At 43.2% G+C, this 24,902-nt stretch overlaps 1 protein-coding gene across 1 annotated transcript in view; it reads right to left on the reverse strand.

Annotated features, from left to right (window-relative positions):
- Positions 1-24,902, reverse strand: part of Dcdc2 (doublecortin domain containing 2) — a 150,816-nt gene that overhangs the window by 100,443 nt on the left and 25,471 nt on the right. The window contains exons 3-5 of the mRNA XM_052156997.1: positions 7,302-7,378; positions 7,060-7,191; positions 2,173-2,319 (exon numbers count right to left, since the gene is read on the reverse strand). Coding sequence (XP_052012957.1) covers positions 2,173-2,319; positions 7,060-7,191; positions 7,302-7,378 — 356 coding nt within the window. The remainder of the gene's footprint in view (positions 1-2,172; positions 2,320-7,059; positions 7,192-7,301; positions 7,379-24,902) is intronic.

Below are 24,902 nucleotides of genomic sequence, written 5' to 3' on the forward strand. Positions count from 1 at the left end.
TAAGGAAATAATCTCGGGTATCAAGAGTTCAAGGCTGGCCAAGGTTGCACAAGATGACTCTGCCTCAAAAACAATAATAATTATTATATTGACCATAAATAATGTAAAAATAAAGTGTACACTTGGGATGGAAAAGAAAGGAAAATCCAGGCATTTATATTGAGAGAGTTTTTAAACTGGTCAATTATCACCAAAAAGGAAAAAGAGGAAGAGGAGGAAGAGGAGGAAGAGGAGGAAGAGGAGGAAGAGGAGGAAGAGGAGGAAGAGGAGGAAGAGGAGGAAGAGGAGGAAGAGGAGGAAGAGGAGGAAGAGGAAGATACTCTTTTCATAACTTTCAGATGTTTATGTCATTAGGAAAAAAAATTCATCTTGAATTATGTCTCCAAAAATAGGAAAACATGTCTATAATGGTGAACCTTATTAATGTGTATGAGAGAGGCCAGTGAGTCTCAGTTTTTACATTGCCACCAAGTACCCGGTGCTGCTCCCAGCGTGCTAACCAGCACTGTTAAACATGAGCTGTTAAAGGATTGGATTTCATGCACTGGGTAATCAACAACCAGTCTGCTGGCAAAGAACTCTAACGTTCATGAAGGCCTGGACTCTTGCATAGTCCCAACACCCCTGAAATTCCATTGTTACTCTCTAGAAGCCTAAGTAAAACCTCCATTAGCCTCACATGATACAAATTAATAGGAACACACTGGTGTCCTCTGCAGAGGACAGCCATTAAAAGGCAATTTCAAGTGCCAAGAGGCCCTGAACTCAGTACGTAACAACAGAGATGGATCCCAAGTATCTGCCACTGGCGTCAGTGTCACAGCTCAAGTCTCTGTAGCACGGATGCTAGACTATTCATGACACCCTCACAAAGGGTATTTCCTAGGGAAGAAAATCATAATACGTCATGTGTGACTGAGGTTCAGGCCTTGCTGAGCAGACATCTCAGTGGATAACGTACTTGCGATACGTGAAGACTACAGTTGGGTTTCCAGTACCCACGGAAATAGTGGGGGGTCACACAGACTGGTTTATAATCTCAGGGCTCAAGAGGCAGACATAAAGAATCCCTAAAACAAGCTGCCTTAAACTGAATCAGCAAGCTGTGGGTTTAAGTGAGAGACCTTGTCTCAAAGAATAAAGAAAAGAGCAACCAATAAAGACACTTGACATTAACCTCTGTCACTGACACTGACCGTAACTTACCATGTGTGAGCATGTCCTCGGAAGAGGACACCAGTATGCTCCTATTAATTTGTGGGTCAAAGACACTGACCTTAACTTACCATGTGTGAGTACACACACAAACTCACACACATAGTCTGGTACTCAGCCTCCCTATCTTTGCAAGTACAATTGCATTACTTTCGTATTTTATGGTTTTTAAACGAGATGGATGGGGTGTAAGCCAGATGAGGCTTTCCTTCTAGGATGAATACCTGTCATCCCTGAAGTCAGGGGTGAGAGCAGAAAGGGCAGGAGTTCAAGGACAGCCTGGGATACGTAACTAATTAGAGACCATTCTGGGCTACAAAAGACCCTGGTCTATAGATAGATAGATAGATAGATAGATAGATAGATAGATAGATAGAGTAAGCTATTATAAATTTCTAGCCAGACTAACTGAAAACTCACTTGTTCTGACTGCACTGTTAGACCCTAAAACTGCCTGTGAGATTTACACAGAGAACTCGTGGTCCGTCATTTTCTTCACAAGAATGGAGCTTTGTATTTAGTTTAAACTTGGTGCAATACAAGGTGCTGAGTCTCTCACAAATCCTATCAGCATGTTTTATACAACAATTTTCGGCCATGACTGTTCTTTCTAACTGATTAATGAGACTGTTAGCTACAGAAAATACTTGTATTGTTTGATTTGGGGGAGAGGCTAGCCTTGAACTCACTCTATAGCTGAGGATGACCTTAACCTCCTGATCCTCCTGATCCTCCTGCCTCCACCTCTGTGATGGGAATATCACGTGGACCATCTTACCTAGCATCATTACCCACTTATGTTTACATGTTCCAAATATAAAGGATCACATGAGATAGTGGCCCCGCCTCCCCCGCTGCCCACTCTTGCTCCCCCTCCTCCTTTACACCAATGTCCCTCCCCATGCTACTGCAAACAGTAACTAAGCAGTGACAGTGTGAGCAAAGGCGAGGACTTACCCATAAGGCCTTCTCATTGCTGACTTGTCAAAAAGCAACTCACTGTATGGTAGTCTCTTAAACTTATCTCTGCCAACGGCCACGTAGAACTGCCCGTTCTCCAGTTCTGCTCCGCTCTCAACCAGTTTTCCTTCTAGCGTATATAACCTGTTGAAACACCGTGCCAGCAGTTAGAGCCTCCGCAGCATCTAGAGAGCTGCTTAGAATCATAGCTGAGTAAAGGCGCTCCTCCTCCTCCACAGGGCTCATCAGTTACTCTTCCCATTACTGCTTCTGAAGTCCGTAGATTGGACAGGAATCTCCTTCATACTGGAGATCTGGGCATGATCTTTGCTAAACAGGTGCCTGGCACCACAGAGACCCCTTCTGGTAGCATAGGGAAGATTTTAGAAGAAAAAAAAAAAAGAAAAGAAATTTATTCAGAATGTATTTGTTCTCATTTGTGATTATTTGGGAGCAGGGCAGGTATGTACGGATGGAAAAGGCAGCCTTCAAGACGTGGTCCTCTCCTTCCGGGAATGACACTTGGGGCTTCAGGCTTAGGCGAGCACCTCCACCTCACCAGCCCCAGGACACGGCATTCCGCTCAAGCTTGGCTTCCGTGGAAGAGTGGCTGAGCCATGTTTTTATCACACTGTTGATGTTGATTTTCTTGGGATACTCATAAGCCGGTAAGCGTCCTGCCCCGGTCTCGGTTAAGGATCGCCTCTGGCCAAGGTGCTACAGCCAAACACACAGAAGTGGGTCAGAAAAGGGAGGTGAGAGGGAAGCGGGGCAGGAGCAAGCCAGCACTAATGACGCAGAACTGCATAGCATGCATGCCTCTGTTCCTTTTTTAAGCTGTGCCTAAGCAGGAGAGTGAACACGATCCTCCCGGAGCCATGAGCTTCAGAGAGCCTCCTTTACTGTAAAACTGCTGCTGTAACTGCAATTAATACGTCACTTATTAGAAGAACACTGATTTTTTTTTTACTAGATGGTTTAAATTAGCTACAGATTTTTTTAATAGAGGAGAGTAGGCCATTAGAAAACTAGACTATGACGATAATGCAATTTTTAAGATTATAAACAAACGTGTAGTTGTAAGGTTTCAACATAAATTTTCAAATGTCTTATATTACATAGTAAAGTGAATAACAATAATAAAAATCCTTCTAATGCTAAGAGAGCGGGGCGGGGGGGGGCGAGCAGGAACATCATGAGTTCAAGGCTAGCCTAGGCTACAGAGTGAGTTCCAGGATGGCTAGCCGGGACTACAGACCTTCTCTCAAAGAAGGAAAAATAAAAGATCCATTGATATCAGCTTAGCCGTATCAGAAGAGCCAAGAACACTGAAAATAGCCACAAAAGGCCTGAAAAGTAGTAGAACTAGTCAGCATACAGATGCTAACATCTCTTTATAATGTAGCATTTCTACGTCTGAATAAAGAGCAACACAAACCAGATTCCTTGTCCTGCTGCACTGAGACCACCAATCACATGCAAAAGCGCTGTAGCCAGTCCTGTATATGGAAGCTGTCCTGTCCATCATAGGGTGTCTGACAGCCCCCACCCTTTCCCCTGTCTACTGTAGGGTGTCCACTGCCCGACTCTGGATGGAGTTGTTCGCATGCCCAGTTGTGCTCACCAACAATGGACCCAGACACAGATGTGTGTCTCCTGGAAGCAAAATCACCTGGGCTGAGACCATTGACCAAGAGCCAGACCGCCACACGCTCCTCACCCTCCTTCCTCCAAAAGAGATTCAAATCAGCAGTTACTGTTACACCAGAAATTAAAAGGCAGTGTAGTCGTGGACTCCGGGACCTCCCAGCCAAGGGCTGACTGGTTTAGCCTGCAGGTAGATAAGGCTACTGAGTGCATTCCAACCTGTGACTCATTACGTTTCTGAATGTAGCCTTATTGACCTGTTTCCTTCTGTTGCCTCAAAGCACAAGAATCATGAAAAGGGAGCTGAGCCGGGCTCTCTGGTTGCTATTGGTAAATTAATATACGGCTGCACAACAGAAAGGCATACTGACATCCTACTATTAAATGAATATACTGACGAATAACACTAGGACATATTGATATTAAATCAATATACTGATGCGTAACACAAAGACTTCTCAGTGCTCTATTAGGGGAAAGTGGGCTGTCCCAAGTGAGCAGCGCCAGGTCTACCACTGATTAATAATTAAGCTCCTCAGTTGGATGTGTTAACTCACACCTGAGATCGTAGCACTCAAGAGAGACAGGAGGATTGCCAAGAGTGTGAGGCTACAGTGTAAGTTCCAGGCCAGCCAAAGGTATAAAGGCAAGCCTATGTCAAGAAATCAAAAATTTAATTTCTCTAAATATTCAAGTGTATGGGAAACATGTATTTTTATTTCTATTAGTGCTTTCATATCTACTTATTTCTACCTAAGAGTTTGTTCGTGTTTATGAGAAGATACACTTAGGCAAGAAACTGTATAGTTTATATACACAGTTTATATTATTTGTTTGGGCAGTCAGCATTTATGTAGATATTAAAAGATAAACCAATATTTTCTTTAAAAACTATGCATAATTAGTGATGTTGACTCCCTACTAAAACTAAAAGAAACCAAAAAGTAACTAAGGTCTAAATAAAAGTTAAAAAACATAAGATGAAACAACATAAAATTATTTTTATAGTCCCAGAGACAGGAAGATTGGGGCTGTCGATAAAATTAGTGAACACAGAGAAAGCCTGAAAACTCAAGGTATTTATATATAAAACAAATAAAACGCAAACACATTTGAAACTTTCACACGAAAGAGGCCAACTTCTCTAAACACAAAGCGTGGCTGAGAACCCATAGTGCGGTTGTGTAAGGACTGTGCCGGACGGGACAGAGTGGGGTGTGAGCACAGGCCGTGAGCTGAGAGAGCAGCTTTGGAGCTGAGCGGCCCAGCTCAGCCGGCCTGCTCGGGTTCCCAGCCAGCCATGCTACCAGTGTCAGCTCATTCTTGGACATCTACCTTTCCTCTCTGCGTCTCATGTGCCAGATCTACTGAAAGAGAATATTTAATTCATAAGAACACTGAGTTGATTCGTTTAAAATGTAAAATGAATATAAACTACCTAGAACACACACACACAAAATCAACAGACAATCCTGTGTATCAAATAAATAAAAATCAAGAACCGATGAAAGCACGTCTGTGTGTGAGCACCATATATGTGTGTGAGCACCATATATGTGTGTGGTGTGAGCATGCGAGGTGGTACCCTGCCATCTGCACACACGACGGGAGGTCCGAGGGAGCCATGTTGGTATGCTGCTCTAACATTCTCCGTCTTACTCCCTTGAGACAGGTCTCTCACTGAATCAGGTGCTAAGGTGACTGACAGCCAGCCAGCCCCATAGCCCCTCCTGTCTCTGCCTCTGACAGCACGTCTTGTGGGTACCTATAACCTAACTCTGAGGACTTGGGTAGAGACAGGAGGATTGCTGCGGCTAGCAGCTAGCCTAGCTCTGGGCTCAAAGAACTGAAGAGGAGAACGGTAAGGCGCAATGCACAACATCCTTCTCTGACCTCCTTACACACACACAGGTCATGTGTCACATGCACATGCACACACACATGCACACACACACCACACTGTACACGCACTACACACAAGAAAGAAAGGAAGGAGAGAAAGAAGGAAGAAAGGGAGGGAGGAGGGAGAGGAAATGCTGACAGTATGCATACTTGGACATGCACAGCATTTTTCTGGTTCCAATTTCTATGCTATAAAGGCTACTCAGGAAAGGGATGGTGGATCAGAGGTGAGAGAAATACTTTAGATTTAACTCTCATCCTACTTGAATTTTTGTCATACCTTAAGCACTACTTTCAATTAAAACAGTTTAGACTTCAATTTTCAGTGATGATACAACTATAAGATAAACATGGATTCAACTAAAGGGAGGGGGTACAGTCATTCAGGAAGTTACTGTAAGCCATGGCTGCGCTGTGTGTGTGTGTGTGTGTGTGTGTGTGTGTTCACTGTGCAGTGCATCAGGAAGGATAAAGAAGAGACAGGCACTGAGGGAACTGCTTGGAATTTGAGACGTATGGGCGTGTATTTGTGTATCCCTGCATGTATGCACTATGTATGTACTCTCAATGTGTTCTTACATCTATGTCTCTCATACTGCTCTATGTTATTTATCCTTTAGCTGATAAAGAGATAATTTCAAGGCCAGGTGGATTGCTCAGTGACTAGAGGTACTTGCCACCAAGCCTGACAACTTGAGTTTGAACCCTAAGACCCACATGGTAGAAGGAGAAAGTGACTTCCAAAAGTTGTCCTCTGACCTCTACATGTAGCACATGCCCCAACCCAACACCCACATGTAAACAAGTAAATATAAAACATTTGAGACAATTTCACAGGCTATATACCATAGTTTTTAGATGTCCATTTCATTTCATTGAAATGCTTTTGGCTTTAATTTAGATAATCTCGCCTATCTCACCTGTCTCCTCCGTAAGCTCACCTGTCCTTCCTAGCATCTGTCTGAGACAGACAGTTGGGACCTCTGAATGAACAGTCCTGCCTCTTTGGGGAAAAGAAAGTTAACTATGAATGAAGAGCCTGTGCGGGTTAAGATGTCCTTCTCCCTTAAAGTAGTATGGCGCTTACTTATGACTCCACACTAAAAGTGCAAGGACAGGTGACGCTTCCTGATGTGTTCCAGCATGCCGAGGACTGTTGGAAAAGCCCCGTTGAGGTCTCATTATGTATCATAATTTTCATATAAGGAAACAGAAGCGCCTTAAGCTTAGCGGAATCAACCAAACGTCAATCTAGGGATCCGTGACTCCAGAGCCTTTGGGAACATCTTCCAGGATTCCCAAACCATCCCCTGGTGGGAAAATGTCACAACACACCTGTGGACAGCCCCACTCCGAAGAGTTATTTTTTCTGTGACCATTTGTAGCACGTGATCCCACTGATTCAAAGCCTTTTTGGGGATGAGGAGGCGAGAAGCTGGGCTTATGAGGTCTCCATTTGCAATCAAGCTGTGAGGGGAAAAGAAAAGAAGAACATATATGAAACAGTCATGCTCACGACATCCAAATTCCAAACCCCAAGGAAGTACACAGCCGATTCATTCTGCCCTCCGACTTACAAGATGGTGCAGGGCTCGTGCAGCGACTTCCTGAAGCGGGCGGACACGTTGATCCTGCTGTGGACCACTGGCTTCACCTTCAAAAGCAAAGCAAAGGGAAAGAAATCGATAGTTCCCAGTGGGAAAACTGGACGGGATCCATTACCCTGAAATCACTAAGGCAATGCCATCGTCTTCTGACTCCATTTTGTGTTTGCCTACATAGTTCTCAACCCTGTACCTCACTCTGCACAAAGGCCAGGTCTGCCTTGGCAAAATACATTTGAGATTTCCATGGCCTTGACCATAGTCCAGATGTATTAACCAAAGTAATTCAACTAGGAGAAAAGTATAAGTCAAAAGTAGCTGGCTAAGTCCTGACACTGCTACACTTGCAGACAGGAACCTAGGATAACCAAGGGCCTTCAGCCAGCGGCTGATGGGAACAGATGCAGCGGGAGTCCCACAGGCAAACATCAGGCAGAGCTCAGGGGGTCGTGTGCTACCTCTTCAGGGCCTGACTGCACCCTGCCCCACGGTTTGCCTCTCTCCTGGGCAGTGGCTGCAGCAGCGGTGGCAACAGCAATCAGTGGCAGCACTTACGGTTTAGGGGTGAGGTCCCCCGTTATACTAATGTGCTTCCTATTTGTATTAGAAATACCATGACCAAAAGAGACTTGGAGGACAAAGGGTTTATTTGGCTTTTATTTCCCTATTACAGTCCATCACTTGGGGGAAGTCAGGGCAGGAACCTGGAGGCAGAAACTAAGGCAAACAGCATGAAGAAATGCTGCTTCTCGGCCCGCTAGCTTCTCTCTCACATCTCCAGGGCCACCTTTCTCAGGGATGCCATCTTCCACGGTGGGCTGGGCCTCCCAAATCGATCATTACTCAAGAAATCGCTCTACGGGCTTGCCTCCAGCCCATCCTGACGGAGGCATTTTCTCAAATAAGGCTCCCTCTTCTAGTTTATGTGAAGTTGACCCAAATAATGAAAATAATGAGTACGCCCAAAAAATGAAAAGAAAAAGGCAGCCATTTCACATAAAAACAGCTATCACCTATTGTGCCTTGCTGCACAGGAAGTGCTACGCACAGGAAGTGCTACGCTGACTTCCACTTGCTGCGCTTCTTTCCATCATCAAAATAATCACTCGCTCCTCAGGTATCACTACCATCGGCATCACTAGCTGAAGAAGCTGGAGCTTGGCTAATTTGCCTAAATCACGTTAGAAGTCACATGACTAAGTGTGGTCTGGAACACCAGCAACACTCGAGGAGGAGGCTGAGGGAAGAAGACTGTGAGGTCCAGCCTGGGCTACACGGTGAGGCACTGTGAGAAGAGCCATGGGGAACAAAGGAGACGGAGGGTTGAAACAAGAGAAGGGTCTTCCCCAGTTTCCACCCTTGAGGACATCGGTACAGGGAGAAAGTTTCTGAACAGAACACCAATAGCATATGCTTTAAGATCAAGAATTGACAAATGGGACCTCATAAAATTACAAAGTTTCTGTATGGCAAAGGACACCATCAAAAGGACAAATCGGCAACCAACAAATTGGGAAAAGATCTTTACCAATCCTACATCAGATAGAGGGCTAATATCCAATATATATAAAGAACTCAAGAAGTTAGACTCCAGAAAACCAAACAACCCTATTAAAAAATGGGGTACAGAGTTGAACAAAGAATTCTCACCTGAAGAACTTCGGATGGCGGAGAAACATCTTAAAAATGCTCAACTTCATTAGTCATTAGGGAAATGCAAATCTAAACAACCCTGAGATTTCACCTTACACCAGTCAGAATGGCTAAGATTAAAAATTCAGGAGACAGCAGGTGTTGGAGAGGATGTGAAGAAAGAGGAACACTCCTCCACTGCTGGTGGGGTTGCAAATTGGTACAACCACTCTGGAAAGCAGTCTGGCAGTTCCTCCGAAAACTGGTCACCTCACTTCCAGAAGATCCTGCTATACCACTCCTGGGCATATACCCAGAGGATTCCCTACCATGTAATAAGGATACATGCTCTACTATGTTCATAGCAGCCCTATTTATAATTGCCAGATGCTGGAAAGAACCCAGGTATCCCTCAACAGAAGAGTGGATGCAAAAAATGTGGTATATCTACACAATGGAGTTCTATTCAGCCATTAGAAACAATGAATTCATGAAATTCTTAGGCAAATGGATGGAGCTGGAGAACATCATACTAAGTGAGGTAACCCAGACTCAAAAGATGAACCATGGTATGCACTCACTAATAAGTGGATATTAACCTAGAAAATTGGAATACACAAAACATAATCCACACATCAAATGAGGTACAAGAAGAACGGAGGAGTGGCCCCTTGTTCTGGAAAGACTCAGCGAAGCAGTATAGAGCAAAATCAGAACAGGGAAGTGGGAAGGGTTGGGTGGGAAAACAGGGGGAGGGAAGGGGCTGATTGGACTTTCGGGGAGTGGGGATCCAGAAAAGGGGAAATCATTTGAAATGTAAATAAATATATCAATAAATTAAAAAAAAAGAAAGAAGAAAGAGAAGGAAGAGGAAGAAAGAACGAATGAACGAGGAGGGGAGAAAAGGATAAAAGTGAGGAAGAGGAGGGGGAGAGGAGGAGGGGCGGAGCAGCCAGGGCGGCATTAGGAGGGGCCTGGGAGCAACTACCTAAGCTCACTGCTTCTTAGAGGTTAGTCCTGAGGGACACACACACACACAGACACACAGACACAAACACACAAACACACACACACACATGCACGGCAGCCTTTTCCCTAAGAAATGGTCTATGTTTGAGGAAGAATCCCGCCACTCTCCAGTTGCTGAAACAGTGCCCATGAACAACGCAGCTTCTACTTGTACAGTAAATGTTGGTTGGAGTAAAGAGTAAGCAATTCTTTTAGGTTGATATCATTTACTACAAGAGTAAGTTGATCTAAAGATCTCTTTATTTGCTTAGCTCATATCATTGCATAAAAACCTGGACTTAATACACAAATCATGCCATCTGAGACAGGCTGGGGCTTACATAGTCCATAGAAGACAGTAAGGCCCTATAGCATGTTCGATTGCTCTTAGGGCTTAACAGGTTAGGTGTGAAGGAAGCTCCGCCCAGGTGCAGGGCAGGCCCAGGTGCCTCTGACAGTCCCTTCCTCAGAATCTTCCACCTCCTGAACACAACTCTACTTCCTTCCAGACAGCTCAGTTGACAGTCGCTAGGGCGCTCGTAGTTCTCTGATGCCCTCTGATTTCTTCTTTCCAAGTACTTATTGCCACACGAGTGCATTGTACTTACTTGGTTTGCAATCGCTAATTCCCTGTCACTTTAGGAACTCTCAGTGTTACCTAGTAACGAGGTCAGCATGTACTATGTCAGCCGACAAGTTTTCCATGTGTACACATCTTGCCACATACTCATTGGTAGTTTAAAAGCTATATAAAGAAATGATTTTAAAGTTCTTGTCTACATTATTTTACTTTAGTAATTTAGGGAAATAAATATATACAGTTATGAAATAATTTTGTAACTTTATTCTGAATATAAAAATTCAGAATAAATTTGAAAAACTATCATGGCATTTGTGTGAATACTGGTTATGTTCTCCATGGTTATTTTCAGCTTGGCATTTGGATAGTCTCTAAGAGTTCATGATTAACCATCTAAATTGAAGACTAATCTTAATTGTATCCAGCCCAGTGATACTAACTAAATAGCTGCATTGTCATTTTCTAACAGACCAATAAAAGTATCTGAAAAATGAAAGGATATGTCTGAATTGGTAAATCATCTAAGATCATATAAAGCAATTTTATTTTTGGAAAATTATATTTTTGCTTTTGTTTTGAGACAGATTCTTATGTTTCCTACATTTACCTCAAATTTGTCATATAGGCCTTAAACTACTGATCTGCCTCTCTTCCTCCCTTCCTCTTCCCTCCCTTCTCCCCTCCCTCTCTCTCTCCTCTCCTCCCCTCCCTCCCTCTCTCCTTGCCTCCCTCCCTCCTGCCTCCCAATCATTTATCCATCCCCATCTACTCTCTTTGATGTCTTTTACTCATTGACAGAAATAAGGACTTGGTCAGAATTACCCTGTCTCTTCCTGATTCATTCTGCTACCCTGGTTCCCAGTGTGTTAGGAATTTTGTCCCTTTCTAGTTCTTGGGTGGGACGTGTGAACCTGTGCAAGGCATCGCATACTAAACTACAGTGTGTGCGCTAAGTCCCCAGACCCAGCTCCTCCCTGGTCCCAGCTCTGTGTTGCTGTTACTTACTGACCTTCCTGCTCCCTCCCCCAGCCATGTCCTTACCAGCCTCTCCTGACTGCTGTTTCCCTCTGGTCTCCTACAAGAAGATTCATCCCCACAAACAGTTAGTGATGCCTGTTTATTTGGGGTCTCAGTTGCAGGCTGCATGCCAAACCTGCTGAGCCTGTTCACCTGCATGGCCCAGCCCTGGTCCACCAGGTCTGAGTGGGAGCTGCTTTCTCTGCAGCCCTGGTGTGCGCTCCTTCAGACTCAGTGTGCAAATGCTTCACATCGTTCTCTTGCTAATACTGTTTCTGTCAAAGGTCAAGGGAAAGTGATAAAAATTTCAGAACTCTTGTTTACTGATGTCTCCCATTATCCAGAGTCATAATATTGATCAGCAGGAGCACATGGCCAACACCTCTCCCAGATCAGAGCTCTGGAAAGTCCCCATCCCAGTTGATTGGGTTTTACTTATTTTGCATTTAGCTGTGATGTTATTGAAAATCCCATTTAGAAACATGCCTGATGAGCTGGATGTGGCAGCACACTGCTGTTACTCCAGCACTGGGGAGGGAGGGAGGGAGGGAGGGAAATGATAGAGGGGTGCACGGGTGGTAAATAGAGATAGCTAGATGCTAAGTAACTGATAAATGACACAGATGATAATATAAACATAGAAGACAGATCAAAGTAGACAGACAATAGAAATAGATGATAGATAATATGTGATCGGTGAATAGATGAAAGATTAACAAATGATAGATGACAGAAATGATAGATAGATAGATCGATAGGCTGGAATAAGTCTACTAAGCTAACCTAAAGAGTTGCTTAGTGAACTAATTGCACAGTGCGGCTGCACACCCGGGGCTGCTCCCACGGGCTGCTAACTGGCACTTGCCACCTTTTCAACCCTGGACCAAGAAAAGCAAAGTCAGCCTAAGGACCCGAGGGAGCAAGCAGAGCGAATTCTCACAATCCGACGAGCGCTCACCTCCTGTAAAAACTCCTTACACTTGCTAAGAGTTCAGTTTGCAATACTTTCCAAAATGCCTGTCTGTTTAGGGAAACAAATAACTAAAGTTAACCATTTGCCAAATGTAGGCCAACGTACACCAGGTGTTAACTCTACTTTCCTTGTGGTATGTATTTAAGGGATTTCGAAAATCTTTGAGGAAACTTTGTTACTTTGCAAACATTACCCAGCATCAAAGAGGAAACAAAGTCTCTTGCCAAATATCTAATCAATGTCCACCTTTTTTAAAAAATAAAGGATTGAAAAGTTTAAAGACACAAAAAAAAATATATACCTAGGAATCAATATAATAGGCATAGCCAAGTATCAATTGTCCCAAAGAGATTTTTAAAAACCATTCAAGGATCTGGGCATGGTGGCATAAGCCTTTACTCCCAGCATTCTAGAGGTAGCAGCAGGTGGGTCTCTGTGAGTCTGAGGCCAGCCTAACCTACATAGTGAGTTCCGGGACAGCCAGATCTGTCTAAACAATGAGACTATACTAAAAAAAGAAAAAAAGTGTGAAGCTCAATGGCAAAGAATCTGTAATCTGTCTGGGACATAAGGCTTGATCCCTGTTAACCACACCGGGTCACTAAGGCACAGGATTTGATCCCTGTTAACCACGCGGAGAAGAAGAGTAACGGTTGTCATCATCGCCATTCCTTACCCCAACATCACTATTTTCAATGGAGTAAAGGACAGCTGAAGCCAGTGCCACGGTGAGCACACACTCCACGGTGAGCACACACTCCACGGTGAGCACACACTCCACGGTGAGCACACACTCCACAGTGAGCACACACTCCACAGTGAGCACACACTCCACAGTGAGCACACACTCCACGGTGAGCACACACTCCACGGTGAGCACACACTCCACAGTGAGCACACACTCCACGGTGAGCACACACTCCACGGTGAGCACACACTCCACAGTGAGCACCCACTCCACGGTGAGCACACACTCCACGGTGAGCACACACTCCACGGTGAGCACACACTCCACAGTGAGCACCCACTCCACGGTGAGCACACACTCCACGGTGAGCACACACTCCACGGTGAGCACACACTCCACGATGAGCACACACTCCACGGTGAGCACACACTCCACGGTGAGCACCCACTCCACGGTGAGCACACACTCCACGGTGAGCACCCACTCCACGGTGAGCACACACTCCACGGTGAGCACACACTCCACGGTGAGCACACACTCCACGGTGAGCACACACTCCACAGTGAGCACACACTCCACGGAGCCTGCTCTGCTGCTGACTGTGAGGCTTCTAAGTGACTACGGAAAGAACCTCTATCGGGGGATATTTCATTCTAGGAACTGTCCCTAAACTTAAGAGATAAAGCCATTTGTCATAGAAATGTTCAGGGTCCATGACTGGAAAGAGACACATGAAAAGGAAAGACTTTATAGCAGGAAGTCAAGACTGGGGGCAGACATTTCAAGACTCCTAAGAAAACTGTAAGACACGGGCTCACTCCTGCTTCGAGGGAACACTGTGGGAGTCAGTCACATTTGCCGAAACAAGGAGAGCTGAGAGGCATTTTTTAAAAGCATGCAAAGTAGCTTTAGCTTCAAAGAAATCTAAATTCTAGAGATGACCTAAATTCTAGAGAGCACAGGCTCTAAGAGAAAAGAAATCTAAGACTTGCATGCCCGGGATGACAAACCTTCCGTGGCGAGTTAGCCAGAGGATGGGCTGGCATTGTAGAGAAGACAAGGATGTAATAAAGTCCACACTATCAACACACTCCTCTGCACCTGGAGCCGTCTTTGGGCACACAGAAGTGGAACAGCAGCTGAGAGCAAGGCAAAGAAACAGAAGCCAGTGGCGAGGAAGGTTGGAGGTGGGGCCAGGTAATAGATTCTCCAGTGGCATAAACTGCTAACAGTTGGACCAACTGTCAAGAGACACTTCTAAATCTCCTTGGGACTAGCTTCCAAGCCCTGAGAGAAGTCCTAATTTTACTCTCGTGATGTTTGGGAGCACTGGTGTAGCGATGGCAGGTGAAGCTGCCTCCAGCCTGTCCTGAGGCTGTCACGGGCTACACGACCACCAGCTCCTTTCCTGGCACTCATCTAATAGAGGCAGGGGCACTTTCTTCTGAGGAAAAGTATTATCTGCTTTCAGTTCCTACACCTAACAGCATGTTATAAAAGGTCACCTCTACACAAGAAACACTACAAAACAATTCCAACAAGGTGGGAATTTGGGCCTATTGTTAGGGGAAAAAAAAAAAAAAAAAACAAGAGCAAACCAGAGATGGCCAGTGATGCTGAGATGGGCAATAAGGTTTTTACTGTAACTGTTATTAAAACATTAAACAGCTTGGTGGCATAGGGATGGGTCTATCAAACAAAACTCAAGTTATATGGAAAGATCTAGACCATAAATTGAAACTTCAAAAAGAAACAAATGAAAATTCTAGAAGCAATAAAACAGAAATCTGAAATGAGGAATTTGTTACACGGGCTTAGCAACCTAGACACAGCAGAGTAGACCTGAGAAAGCATCTTGTGAAGGAGGAAATGGAGGCCCAGAGAGATGGCTTTGCTGGTAAGGGCACTTGCTACACAAACCTGGCAGCCTGAGCTCTGGAGACCACATGGAGAAGGAGAGAACCAACTGCATGTGACTACCATAGCACACACATCACATGTGTGCATGTACACACACACACACACACACACAATCAACCAATAAATGAATAAATAACTTTAAAATTTTAATTAGTTCCATTAATGTTATTAGAAACAAGAAATGAAATGACATTTTTAAGCACAAAAAAAAAGCCAAAAGAATGAATAACAGACCGACACTTCCACTGCATACCATTAACAAGAAACATACTTTACTTATAAAGACAGGAGCAGATGAGAAAGCAGGGGAACAGGCTAACTGAATATTAAGCAAGTCAATCCACATGGTGTGGTCCATGAAACAGTATAGGAGATAAATAATGCCCGTGTTCTCAATAACTGTCATAGATAACACACATATTTACCTCTACAGTTGGATATTTGTTTGTAAAGAGTGATTGGGCTTTTTATTATGTGTCTATAATGCGTGCGCTCATCTGTGAGTGTGTGCACACATGAGTACAAATGCCCACAAGAGTTCACAGAGGCTGTTAATCCCTTGGAGCTCCAGGACAGCACTTGTGAGCTGCCTGGTGTGAGTGCTGGGATCCGGACTCAGTTCCTCTGCAGGAGCGGACTGTGCCCTTAACCACCGAGTCAGCTCAACCCCAAAGTTGAGTCTTTCTTAAAGAGTACAGTATATCTACAACATATCTGATATGTTAAATCTATAATTTTAGTATCATTGTGATCTTTGAGACCAGAAAATTAAGCTACAGCAGATCAAATATTAGCATTTCAGAATACTACAACATGAAGCTGTGTTTTTATCTCATGATCTTCTATGCTATCAAAGGGAAAAATCTAAAGGAAAATATAGCTAAACAATCTTCCGTAATCCAGCAATATGTTGTCTCTGATGCACTTTGTGATCGTTCTGTTTCCTTTGCTAACTCCTCCTCCTCTTCCTCTGGACCCACAAAGGTCAGCATGCCCTCTCTAGGATCCCACTCCACTCCCTGTTCACTTCTTAACCTGAACATCCTCTTAGACAAGTTTATCCAACCTACTGCTATCAAACATAATTTTGTCACTGCCAACCAAGTTTCTATCTGTTGTGTCTACTTCTTCATCCTAAAATGAAGATTCAGAAAAATCTATTTGTAATCATGGGGTGGCTCAGTGATTAAGAATACTGACTGCTCTTCCAAAGATTCTAAGTTCAATTCCTAGCAACCAGTGGTGGCTCACAACCATCTGTAATAGGATCTGATGCTCTCTTCTGGTGTGTCTGAAGACAGCTACAGTGTACTCATATAAATAAAATAAATCTTAAAAAAAGACAGACAGAAAGAAAGAAAGAAAGAAAGAAAGAAAGAAAGAAAGAAAGAAAGACAGAAAGAAAGATCCGTTTGTATCTAAGCCTTCACCAAGTCACTGTAACATAAAATTTTATTGTGTCTCACTTGGTAATCAAAGATAACTTGCACTTTTTTCAAAGCCTTTGAAAATTTGAAAATTGCACATTTTCAAGCACTGCTGAATGGTCACCACAAAAACTCAGTGATGGGTCCATAGCTCCCTCTTGCTCACAGTAGGACGTCACAATTCCTCTCACTCCACCTCCAGAACAGCTTAGTTCCTGCATTTGGTGCCTTTCCTCTATAAACCAGCCATTTCTGAATGATTCTTCAGGCAGTACAGCCCAAGTCCCCAGCTTCCCAGTGCAAGAGTCTCCAGAGGCTGCCACTGCCTTCAGTGAAGGTCACAGCCTTGGACCTGAGGTTTGAGCTCACATTCTCTGGCCACACCCAGCACGCAATGGCCTCGCTCACTACCCTCTCACAGGCTGTGCAGTCAACTGGCTAGAATTCTTCCCCTCAGAAATTCTGTATCGTTCTTCTAGGGAATTTCCTGTGCATCCTCCATTAATGTAATATACCCTTCTCCTGTTATAATTATTGGGCTGTGTCTTTCTTTTTATTTTCCTAGTAAGCATACTCATCTACAACCCATTGGTGATACTTTGGAAATAGAACACTTCAATTAGACAATAATTAGGATGAGGTTGTTTGGTTGGTTGGTTGTTTAGCACAAATCATGCTCTAGCCAAACCTCGCCCCCTTCACTTTTCATGATATCTTCATAGGGCAACCACTTATTTTCTAAAAGTTTACAACTTTAACTATAAAATGCCTTCAATTGCATCCACACTTATTACTATAAAGTACCCTATAAAGTCAGCGCTGGTCTATGTTTTATTTTTATTACATCTCATTTATTTATTCCGGGGCAGAGATGCACTGTGCCACAGTAGGCACAGTGTTAATGTCAGAGGTCACCTATTGGGAATGGGTCTCTCATTCTGCCACATAAGGTCCCAGGAATTGAACTCAGGTCGTCAGAGTTGGTGGCAAGTGCCTTTACCCCGTGAGCCCTTTCACCAGCCCCGTGGTTAACACTGTTCTAATCATGATGAGCCTCCTCACACCTCAGGAGCCAAACAAATAGTGACAGACACCCCTCGATTCTCCTCCCAGGTTTCTTAGTGCGCCATTCGGCCTGCTAGCCACATCAGATAAAACCGTCCACCAGCGGAAAGAGCCAGCATGTGTTTGTAGTCATCTAATTGAGGTCTTTATTGTGTTATGTGGAGGTGAATAGTGTGCATACTCTATACATTAGCATATATTCCATGCTCATTCAATGATCTCAAATTCACTCGCTCCCCTCTCTTCGGCTACATTGTGAAATATAGATGACATAATCTCATCGATACAATTTTTATGCATGCAGATAGAACAACAATCAAAGCTTACAGAAACTCCAGATCCCAGAAAGTGATGGCAGATTCAGCACCCTGGGTTGAATAGTATTTTACTGTTCAGCTATGATAATTTTCAAAAATTCCAGCCAGCCTAACTTCAGGAAGGACCTAGTCACAGAAGGAGTTGCTAATTACAACGGGCACGGTGCTCAGAACATCCCCAGGTGGCTACAATTACTCTGAGCTGATGAAACACCTCGGCTCTGCCCAGGTCCTGTGCGGATCCCTGTGCTGAGCCCAGCACAGGCACCAATTCCCAGAAGATGAGCAGGGTTCATCTGTCAGTCCGGCTTATGATCACATACTCAGATAGTTTTGCCAAATATGTTCACTATCAAATTTATACATCTGTCTTCAGGTATTGAAACAGATTCTTCCTTTCCCTGGAGCAGGAAAACAATTCCAAACAAATTAATAGTTCAGCTGTTCAAAGTACAGAAAGATGGAAGATTCATATTTAACTTAAAAGGGGTCTAAAACAGGGATGGGGTGATAGCCCAGTGAGGACCTGAGTTGGATCCCCAGAACTCATGGGACAAAATAAACAAGCAAACAAGTATGGTGGCGTTCATTTATAGTCCTAGTGCTGGGGAGACAAAGACAGGAGGACCTCTAGAGCTTGAGGGCCTGCCCTCGCCTACTTGCTGAGTCCTAGGTCAGTATATATATATACATATATATATATTCCATTTGTTTACATGATATTCATTGCAAACATCAGAGATTTCTCTTGTCTTAGTGATTATTTGCCACCCAGGATTAGCAAAGTCATATTTTTAATAGTAAATTTCAAAGCTTTTCTTTTTACTTAAGATAGTTTGCATTGTAGTAATATTTTGATGTCTCTGGAGAAAGAACTTTAAGTTATTTTAGGAACATAGAAGTGAAAGGCATGACCCATATCCTAGGTCTGCACATGTTCAAAGCACATATATGTGTGTGTATATGTATGCATGTACATGTATACATACATATATATGTGTATGTGTGTGTGTATATATATATATAGATAGATTATAGATTATATATAATATATATATGGAGGACTAACAAGATGTCTCAGGAGGGTAAAAGTGATTTCCATACAAGCCTGAAGACCTGAGTTCGATTCCTGGAATCCACAGTGAAAGGAGAGAACTGACTCCCAAAACCTTCACATGCATAAATCAGCACGCACACACACACACACACACACACACACACACGCACATGATCACACACACACACACACACACTCTCCAAAAGATAAAATATTTGTCACATTAATTCTTGGAAAACTTTTAAATGTATGTATATACTAAACAAATGCTCATATTGCTAAGTCTTCAACCAAATTTGATCCAATTAAATCTATTTCCCACATGTCTAATAATTATAAGCCATTGACATTACAATCTAATTTTCTCTTTATTACACTCTGGAATAATTTTGAAAGATCACATTAACTCTGGGAACTCCTTATATGCAATGCTAAATCTCTGGCTAATTACCTTAATCTAAAAATGATTAATTCAATGGGCACTTTGCCTTATATAGAAACCAGAGAGTACTTGAATACTGTCAAGGCATTCATAAGTAAGTCTGTGTGGGTCCCTCTAATGCTATGCTGAAGAGAACAATATGACCCCTATAAAGTTAAAAAATAACCAATTAACCCAAGCGAACTCTCAGAAGTTACGGGAACTGCCGCTAACCAAGCATTTAAAAAGAATGCCGTTTAGGACTGGGCCTTTTATTTACATGTTCCTTCTAACTACACCAGACTTGCTGCTATCTCACCATCAGCAGCTTCTGGTATGTTTTGTTTTCCCAGATTGGGTCTAGGTTACCAAACCAATCTGGAAAGCAGACTACACATTCTCACTAACAATACAGAGGATCCAACACTGTGTAGATAGCAATCCCAGATGAGGATGGGCAAGGCGGGAGAGGGAAGCATATAGAATAGGGAGATATCTTACCTGCGTGGAAACTAGTGTTCCTGTGCCACATGTGTGCCACATGTTGTATAAACACATGCGTACTCAGATATTATTCTTAATATTAAGAAAGTTATTGACACACCAACATATGTACAAGAGGAGTAGCTACCATTGTTAGCCAGTCCTGGCTTTAGGCTTTAGGCTAAGGATTCAGCATGGAGGGAGGCAGACACACACACACACACACACCACCACCACCACCACCACTTTTTCTCCCTGGAGCATAAGAATGGCAGTATGAATGTATAGAAGGAACAGTCAGCCTCCCACGGGAACCCTGAGCTGGGGGTTCCTTCAAGCCCTAGAATGTCAATAACTCTTCACCGACAGCATTCCCTGACACACACTGCTTCGTCACCTGGGTGACTCTACATGTGCAGACCTAGGATATGGGTCATGCATTTCACTTCTATGTCCCTAAAATAACTTAAAGCTCTTTCTCTAGAGACATCAAAATATTACTACAATGCAAAGTAACTTAAGTAAAAAGAAAAGCTTTGAAATTTAAACTATTAAAAATATGACTTTGCTAATCCTGGGAGGCAAATAATCACGAAGACAAGAGAAATCTCTGATGTTTGCAATGAATATCATGTAAACAAATGGAATCAGATCCAGGTATCCTTTCATAATTTGAGAAAATGACATCAATGTAGAAGTATGAGAGAAAATACAAATTGCTACATTCCCTTAATTTTTTCTATAAAATAATCCACAAACTTCATTTTGGTTGATTTCTAGACACTCTGTCTGTAGCCATATATAGCACAAGGCAAACAGGAAAGGAACTAAATTTGCATTGACAAGCATCATTGGTTTTGAAAAGACATGAGAGCCAGGAAGAAATTCTCCCTGACATGGTTCAGTGTTACATAATGCACAACCAAGCCTATGGTGTCTCTTCCACTGTTCTAAATATGCTGTCGTTAACCAGAACCATTAAATGTACAAGTGGTGTTAGGGCCTGAGATAGTTGCTTCCCTAAAAGCAAAATATAATAACTTAAGTGTGTTTCTAACTTAGATTAATCTGGAATCTGAAGTTAATAAATGCTTTTCCTATATTTGTATAATAGCAGCAATACTTTTCCAATAGAAATTCCAGTGACAAGCCAATGAGATGGTTCAATAGGTGATTGCCATCAGGTCTGAAACGGTCTTCCGATCCCCAGGACCCATATGGTGGAAGCAAAGAACTGACTCCCATGTTACCCTCCCATGTCCACACATGCCCACACAAGTTAGCTAATTAACAGCTAGGCATAATAGTACACGCCTTTAGGGTTAGAGGCAGAGGCAAACAGATGTCTGGAGTTTGAGGCCAGCCTTGTCTACATAGCAAGTTCTAGGACAGTCAGGGCTAGATAGGAAAACCTCAGATCAAAAAAAAAAAAAAAAAACCAAAACAATGAAATAAGCAATACTCCTTTGATTTCTAGGATGTAGGGTGACACTCATAAATCTATGCCTTTTTAAATGGACAGTCCTAGGCAATGTGTTTCTGCAGCTCTTCAGTGAAGGACTTCTACCTTCCTTTCCTAAGAAACAACCATGAATCAAGTTTACCCAAGCCAACCACCAGCCATTACTGCACTTACACCATCTGAGATGCCGAGAAAGCCTCCCGTGTCATCCACACAGATCACTGGGAGCTTAGGAGTCAGGGCTAGATACACAGACTCGAGGATAATTACTGCATGGGTGATAGTTAAAGCCATGAAACTAAAGGAACTTACCAAGTGTGAGAGCTAATCCTCATTGCCAGTTTGACTAGAGTTGAAATCACCTAAGAGGCACACTTCTGGGTGTGGGGGTCTGTGAGGGCATTTCCAGAGAGGTTTAAGGAGGGTCTGTGCTAAATTAAATATGGATAGCACCCTTCCATAGACTTGAGGCTCATGCATGAATAAAATGGGGTAGAGAGAAAGTCTGAGGAGTCAGGGTTCTGTCCCCTCTCTGCTCCCGGCTGTAGACACAGTGATCAGCTGCTTTTCACTCCCCCTGGAATGACTTCCTGCCTTGATGGATTGCATCAGCCAAACCATGAGTCAGAATAGATCCTTCTCTCCTTAAGTTGCTTCGTATTGGGTGCTGGGTCACAGCAACAAAAGTAATAAATATAGTAAGGAAGTAACAGGAAGGGAAGAAGGGAGTTCAAGACAAACCCTTGGAGTTAGGTAATGAAGGAGAAATAAAGAGAATTATGGAAGTAAAGGCCAATCAAGAGAGTGTAGTGTTCTGACGGGAGGACTGGTATTGCTTTTGGTATTGGTATCAGCTTTGGCATTGGTATTATTATTGATATTGGTAATTGAGCACTGCTAAGAAGATTAACATAAGAAACAAATGCTAAACCACCAAGTTTACTGAATGAAGAAATCTAAAGTCTTACATGTTCTTGTAAATGGGGAAAAAAAACAAGGACAAAATAATGACAACTAATTCCTCAGGTCAGAAACCATTGTTGAAGAACAGCCTGCTGGGCCAGTACAGGGAAGCTACCAACTTCATCTTTTAAATGTTATTTCTTTAGCAACTGTCCATGGAATGTCCAGCTAGGACCTTAAGACCATCTGACATTCTGTCTTCAGCACATGTCAGCTTCTTGTTACTACTAAAAAAGGAACTAAGCTTTCTTTCTTTAAAAAACAAAAAGCAAAAAGAATTTTATTTTATTTTATTTTCTGTATGTGAGAATTTTGCCTGCATGTTTGTAGATCATGTATGAAATACCCATGGAGGACAGAGAGGGGATTGGGTTCACTGGAGGTGGACTCACTGGCCACTGTAAACTGTGTGGGTGCTAAGCACCACGCCCAAGTCCTCTGCAAGAGCAGCCAGTGCTCTTAACCAGAGCCATCTCACCAGCCTCCCACTAAGAGTTCTCACGAAATAGCTTGTAGGCTGCTCTGTCCTGATGATGTCTTCGCCTTGTTCTCAAGACATACCAGGAGCCAATCCTGCCTATGCATGTGAACACTGAAATGCAGCCCTTTAACTCCAGAGTAAGAGTTCCTTCATAAGGGAGGCTTCACTCAAGGTTTGGCGCAATCAGCAGAAAGAAGCAAACCTGTTACACATCCATAACACCATCAGACTGGACAGGGTGAATTCCGGGTCTGAGTGTGATATGGCCACCTCAGGCTTATGCGCTTGAACTGTAGATCCTAGGTGGTGGAGCTGTTTTTAGAATGTTGTGTATTATTCAGTAGGTACAGCTCAACTGGAGGAAATGGGCCACTGAGGATGGACCCTGACATCCGGGAGCCTGACGCCACTTCCTGTCTCCTCTCTGTTCCCTAATGGCAGATGTGGTGTGGCCACCAAGCCTTGCATTGCTGCTGCCACACCTTCTCAGCTACATATCCTCAGACTGTAAGACAAAATAAACCAATCCTTCCTCTCTCAAGTTGTTTCTTGTCTGTTACTGAGTTATAGCAACAACAACAAAAAGCAACTGACACAGTGGGAAAGAGAGCGGGAACTCATCTACGTACCTGGCCTGGGAAAAGAGGATCCTTGCTGCATACTGAAAAATCTAAACACAAATGCATATTCTATACTGTAGTTACCAAAATGCTTCATGTATAAGCATGGGCTAGCAATCCTGCAACTATTTTGTGTGTAGGTAGTACATCATACGGTATAATTTAATAGTGAGAACAGGGGTTTCCACTGTTACAGAAAGATGTTGGCGCTCCAGAGGTGTGCTTAGCACGTGGGACTTATTCCGAGACAATTGCAAATAAGGAATGGGTTCAGGTCAGAAGGAGTCCTACTGTGCTGGGATATAACTGGATGTCCAAAAACATCTCTGCACACATTTACATTGATACAGACGGGTTAGTGTAGAATAGACACTGCAGCTGTGTGACTGTGTGTGCTCATGCATCTACTTCTTAGCTCTGCATACTGAGCAGGCTTCCAAGCAGTGATATCCCCAGAGCAGGAAACACCCCATACCCAGATGATGGGCTTGAAATACTACCTTAAACTAAAATGAATAGGGGCTTCCCGGACAAACCATCAAATCCAAGACTAAATACTAAAAATTACTCATGGGTCTGCAGCATCTGCTGATATTAGAAAGTAAAAAGGCAGTCAGAGACTAGCAGGACCTGGACGGCCATCTTGATGGAGTGAGCAGGGTCCAAGGCAGGCATAATATAAGCAACAAAATTAATAATGACAGTGTTGGAATTTAGCTAAAAATAAACATCCATGGTCCTTGGCAAATGGCAAAGCTACCTTAGGATGTATGATGACCTAAGATCATCTTCAGAACCCAAGGGAAGGTCGAAGGAGGAAATCTGTGCCACAAAGTTCCTCTAACCTCCATGTGCACACTGCAGACACATTTGCATATCCATGTGCATACATACAAATAGTAACAGTAAGTAAAGTTTTTTAAATACCCATATCCCTACTAATACAAATAAGGCAAAACAAATAAATAAGAAAATTGCTCTGTACAGTAGAATTCTGGTTAGGAATATGGAAGCGGTAAAGAGAAAAGGAAACCATCACAGGTCAACACACAATGTCAGCTGATGCAGAAAAGAGAGGCTGATTTATCATGGACTCTGGGTGGAACCCCTGACTAAGGAAAATGGTGCACCTGCGCAGTCTCCACATCTCTCAACAGGGCATCCTTGTCAGCTGAGCTTTGTGGTTAAGGTTAGCATCATCGTCAGCACCACACACTCACATCATCCATTGGCAGGACAATTAACACCAAATAAGAGGCTTGATTTGGCCTGCTGAAATGAGATTTCCCTGCTCTCAGTTCTCTGGGAAAATCAGATAGCTTGAACAGTTTTTTGTCTCTTTGAAAAGAATATAGTTCTTTCAGATGCTAGACAGGCATCCGTCACTTGTAAGAACATCTTCTCAGGGACTTAGGGACCATCTCTCAGAAACGTAAGGAAGCAGAGCCTGAAAAAATGGA

The sequence above is a fragment of the Apodemus sylvaticus genome, chromosome 14 (genome assembly GCF_947179515.1).
Source record: "Apodemus sylvaticus chromosome 14, mApoSyl1.1, whole genome shotgun sequence".
Taxonomy (NCBI): domain Eukaryota; kingdom Metazoa; phylum Chordata; class Mammalia; order Rodentia; family Muridae; genus Apodemus; species Apodemus sylvaticus.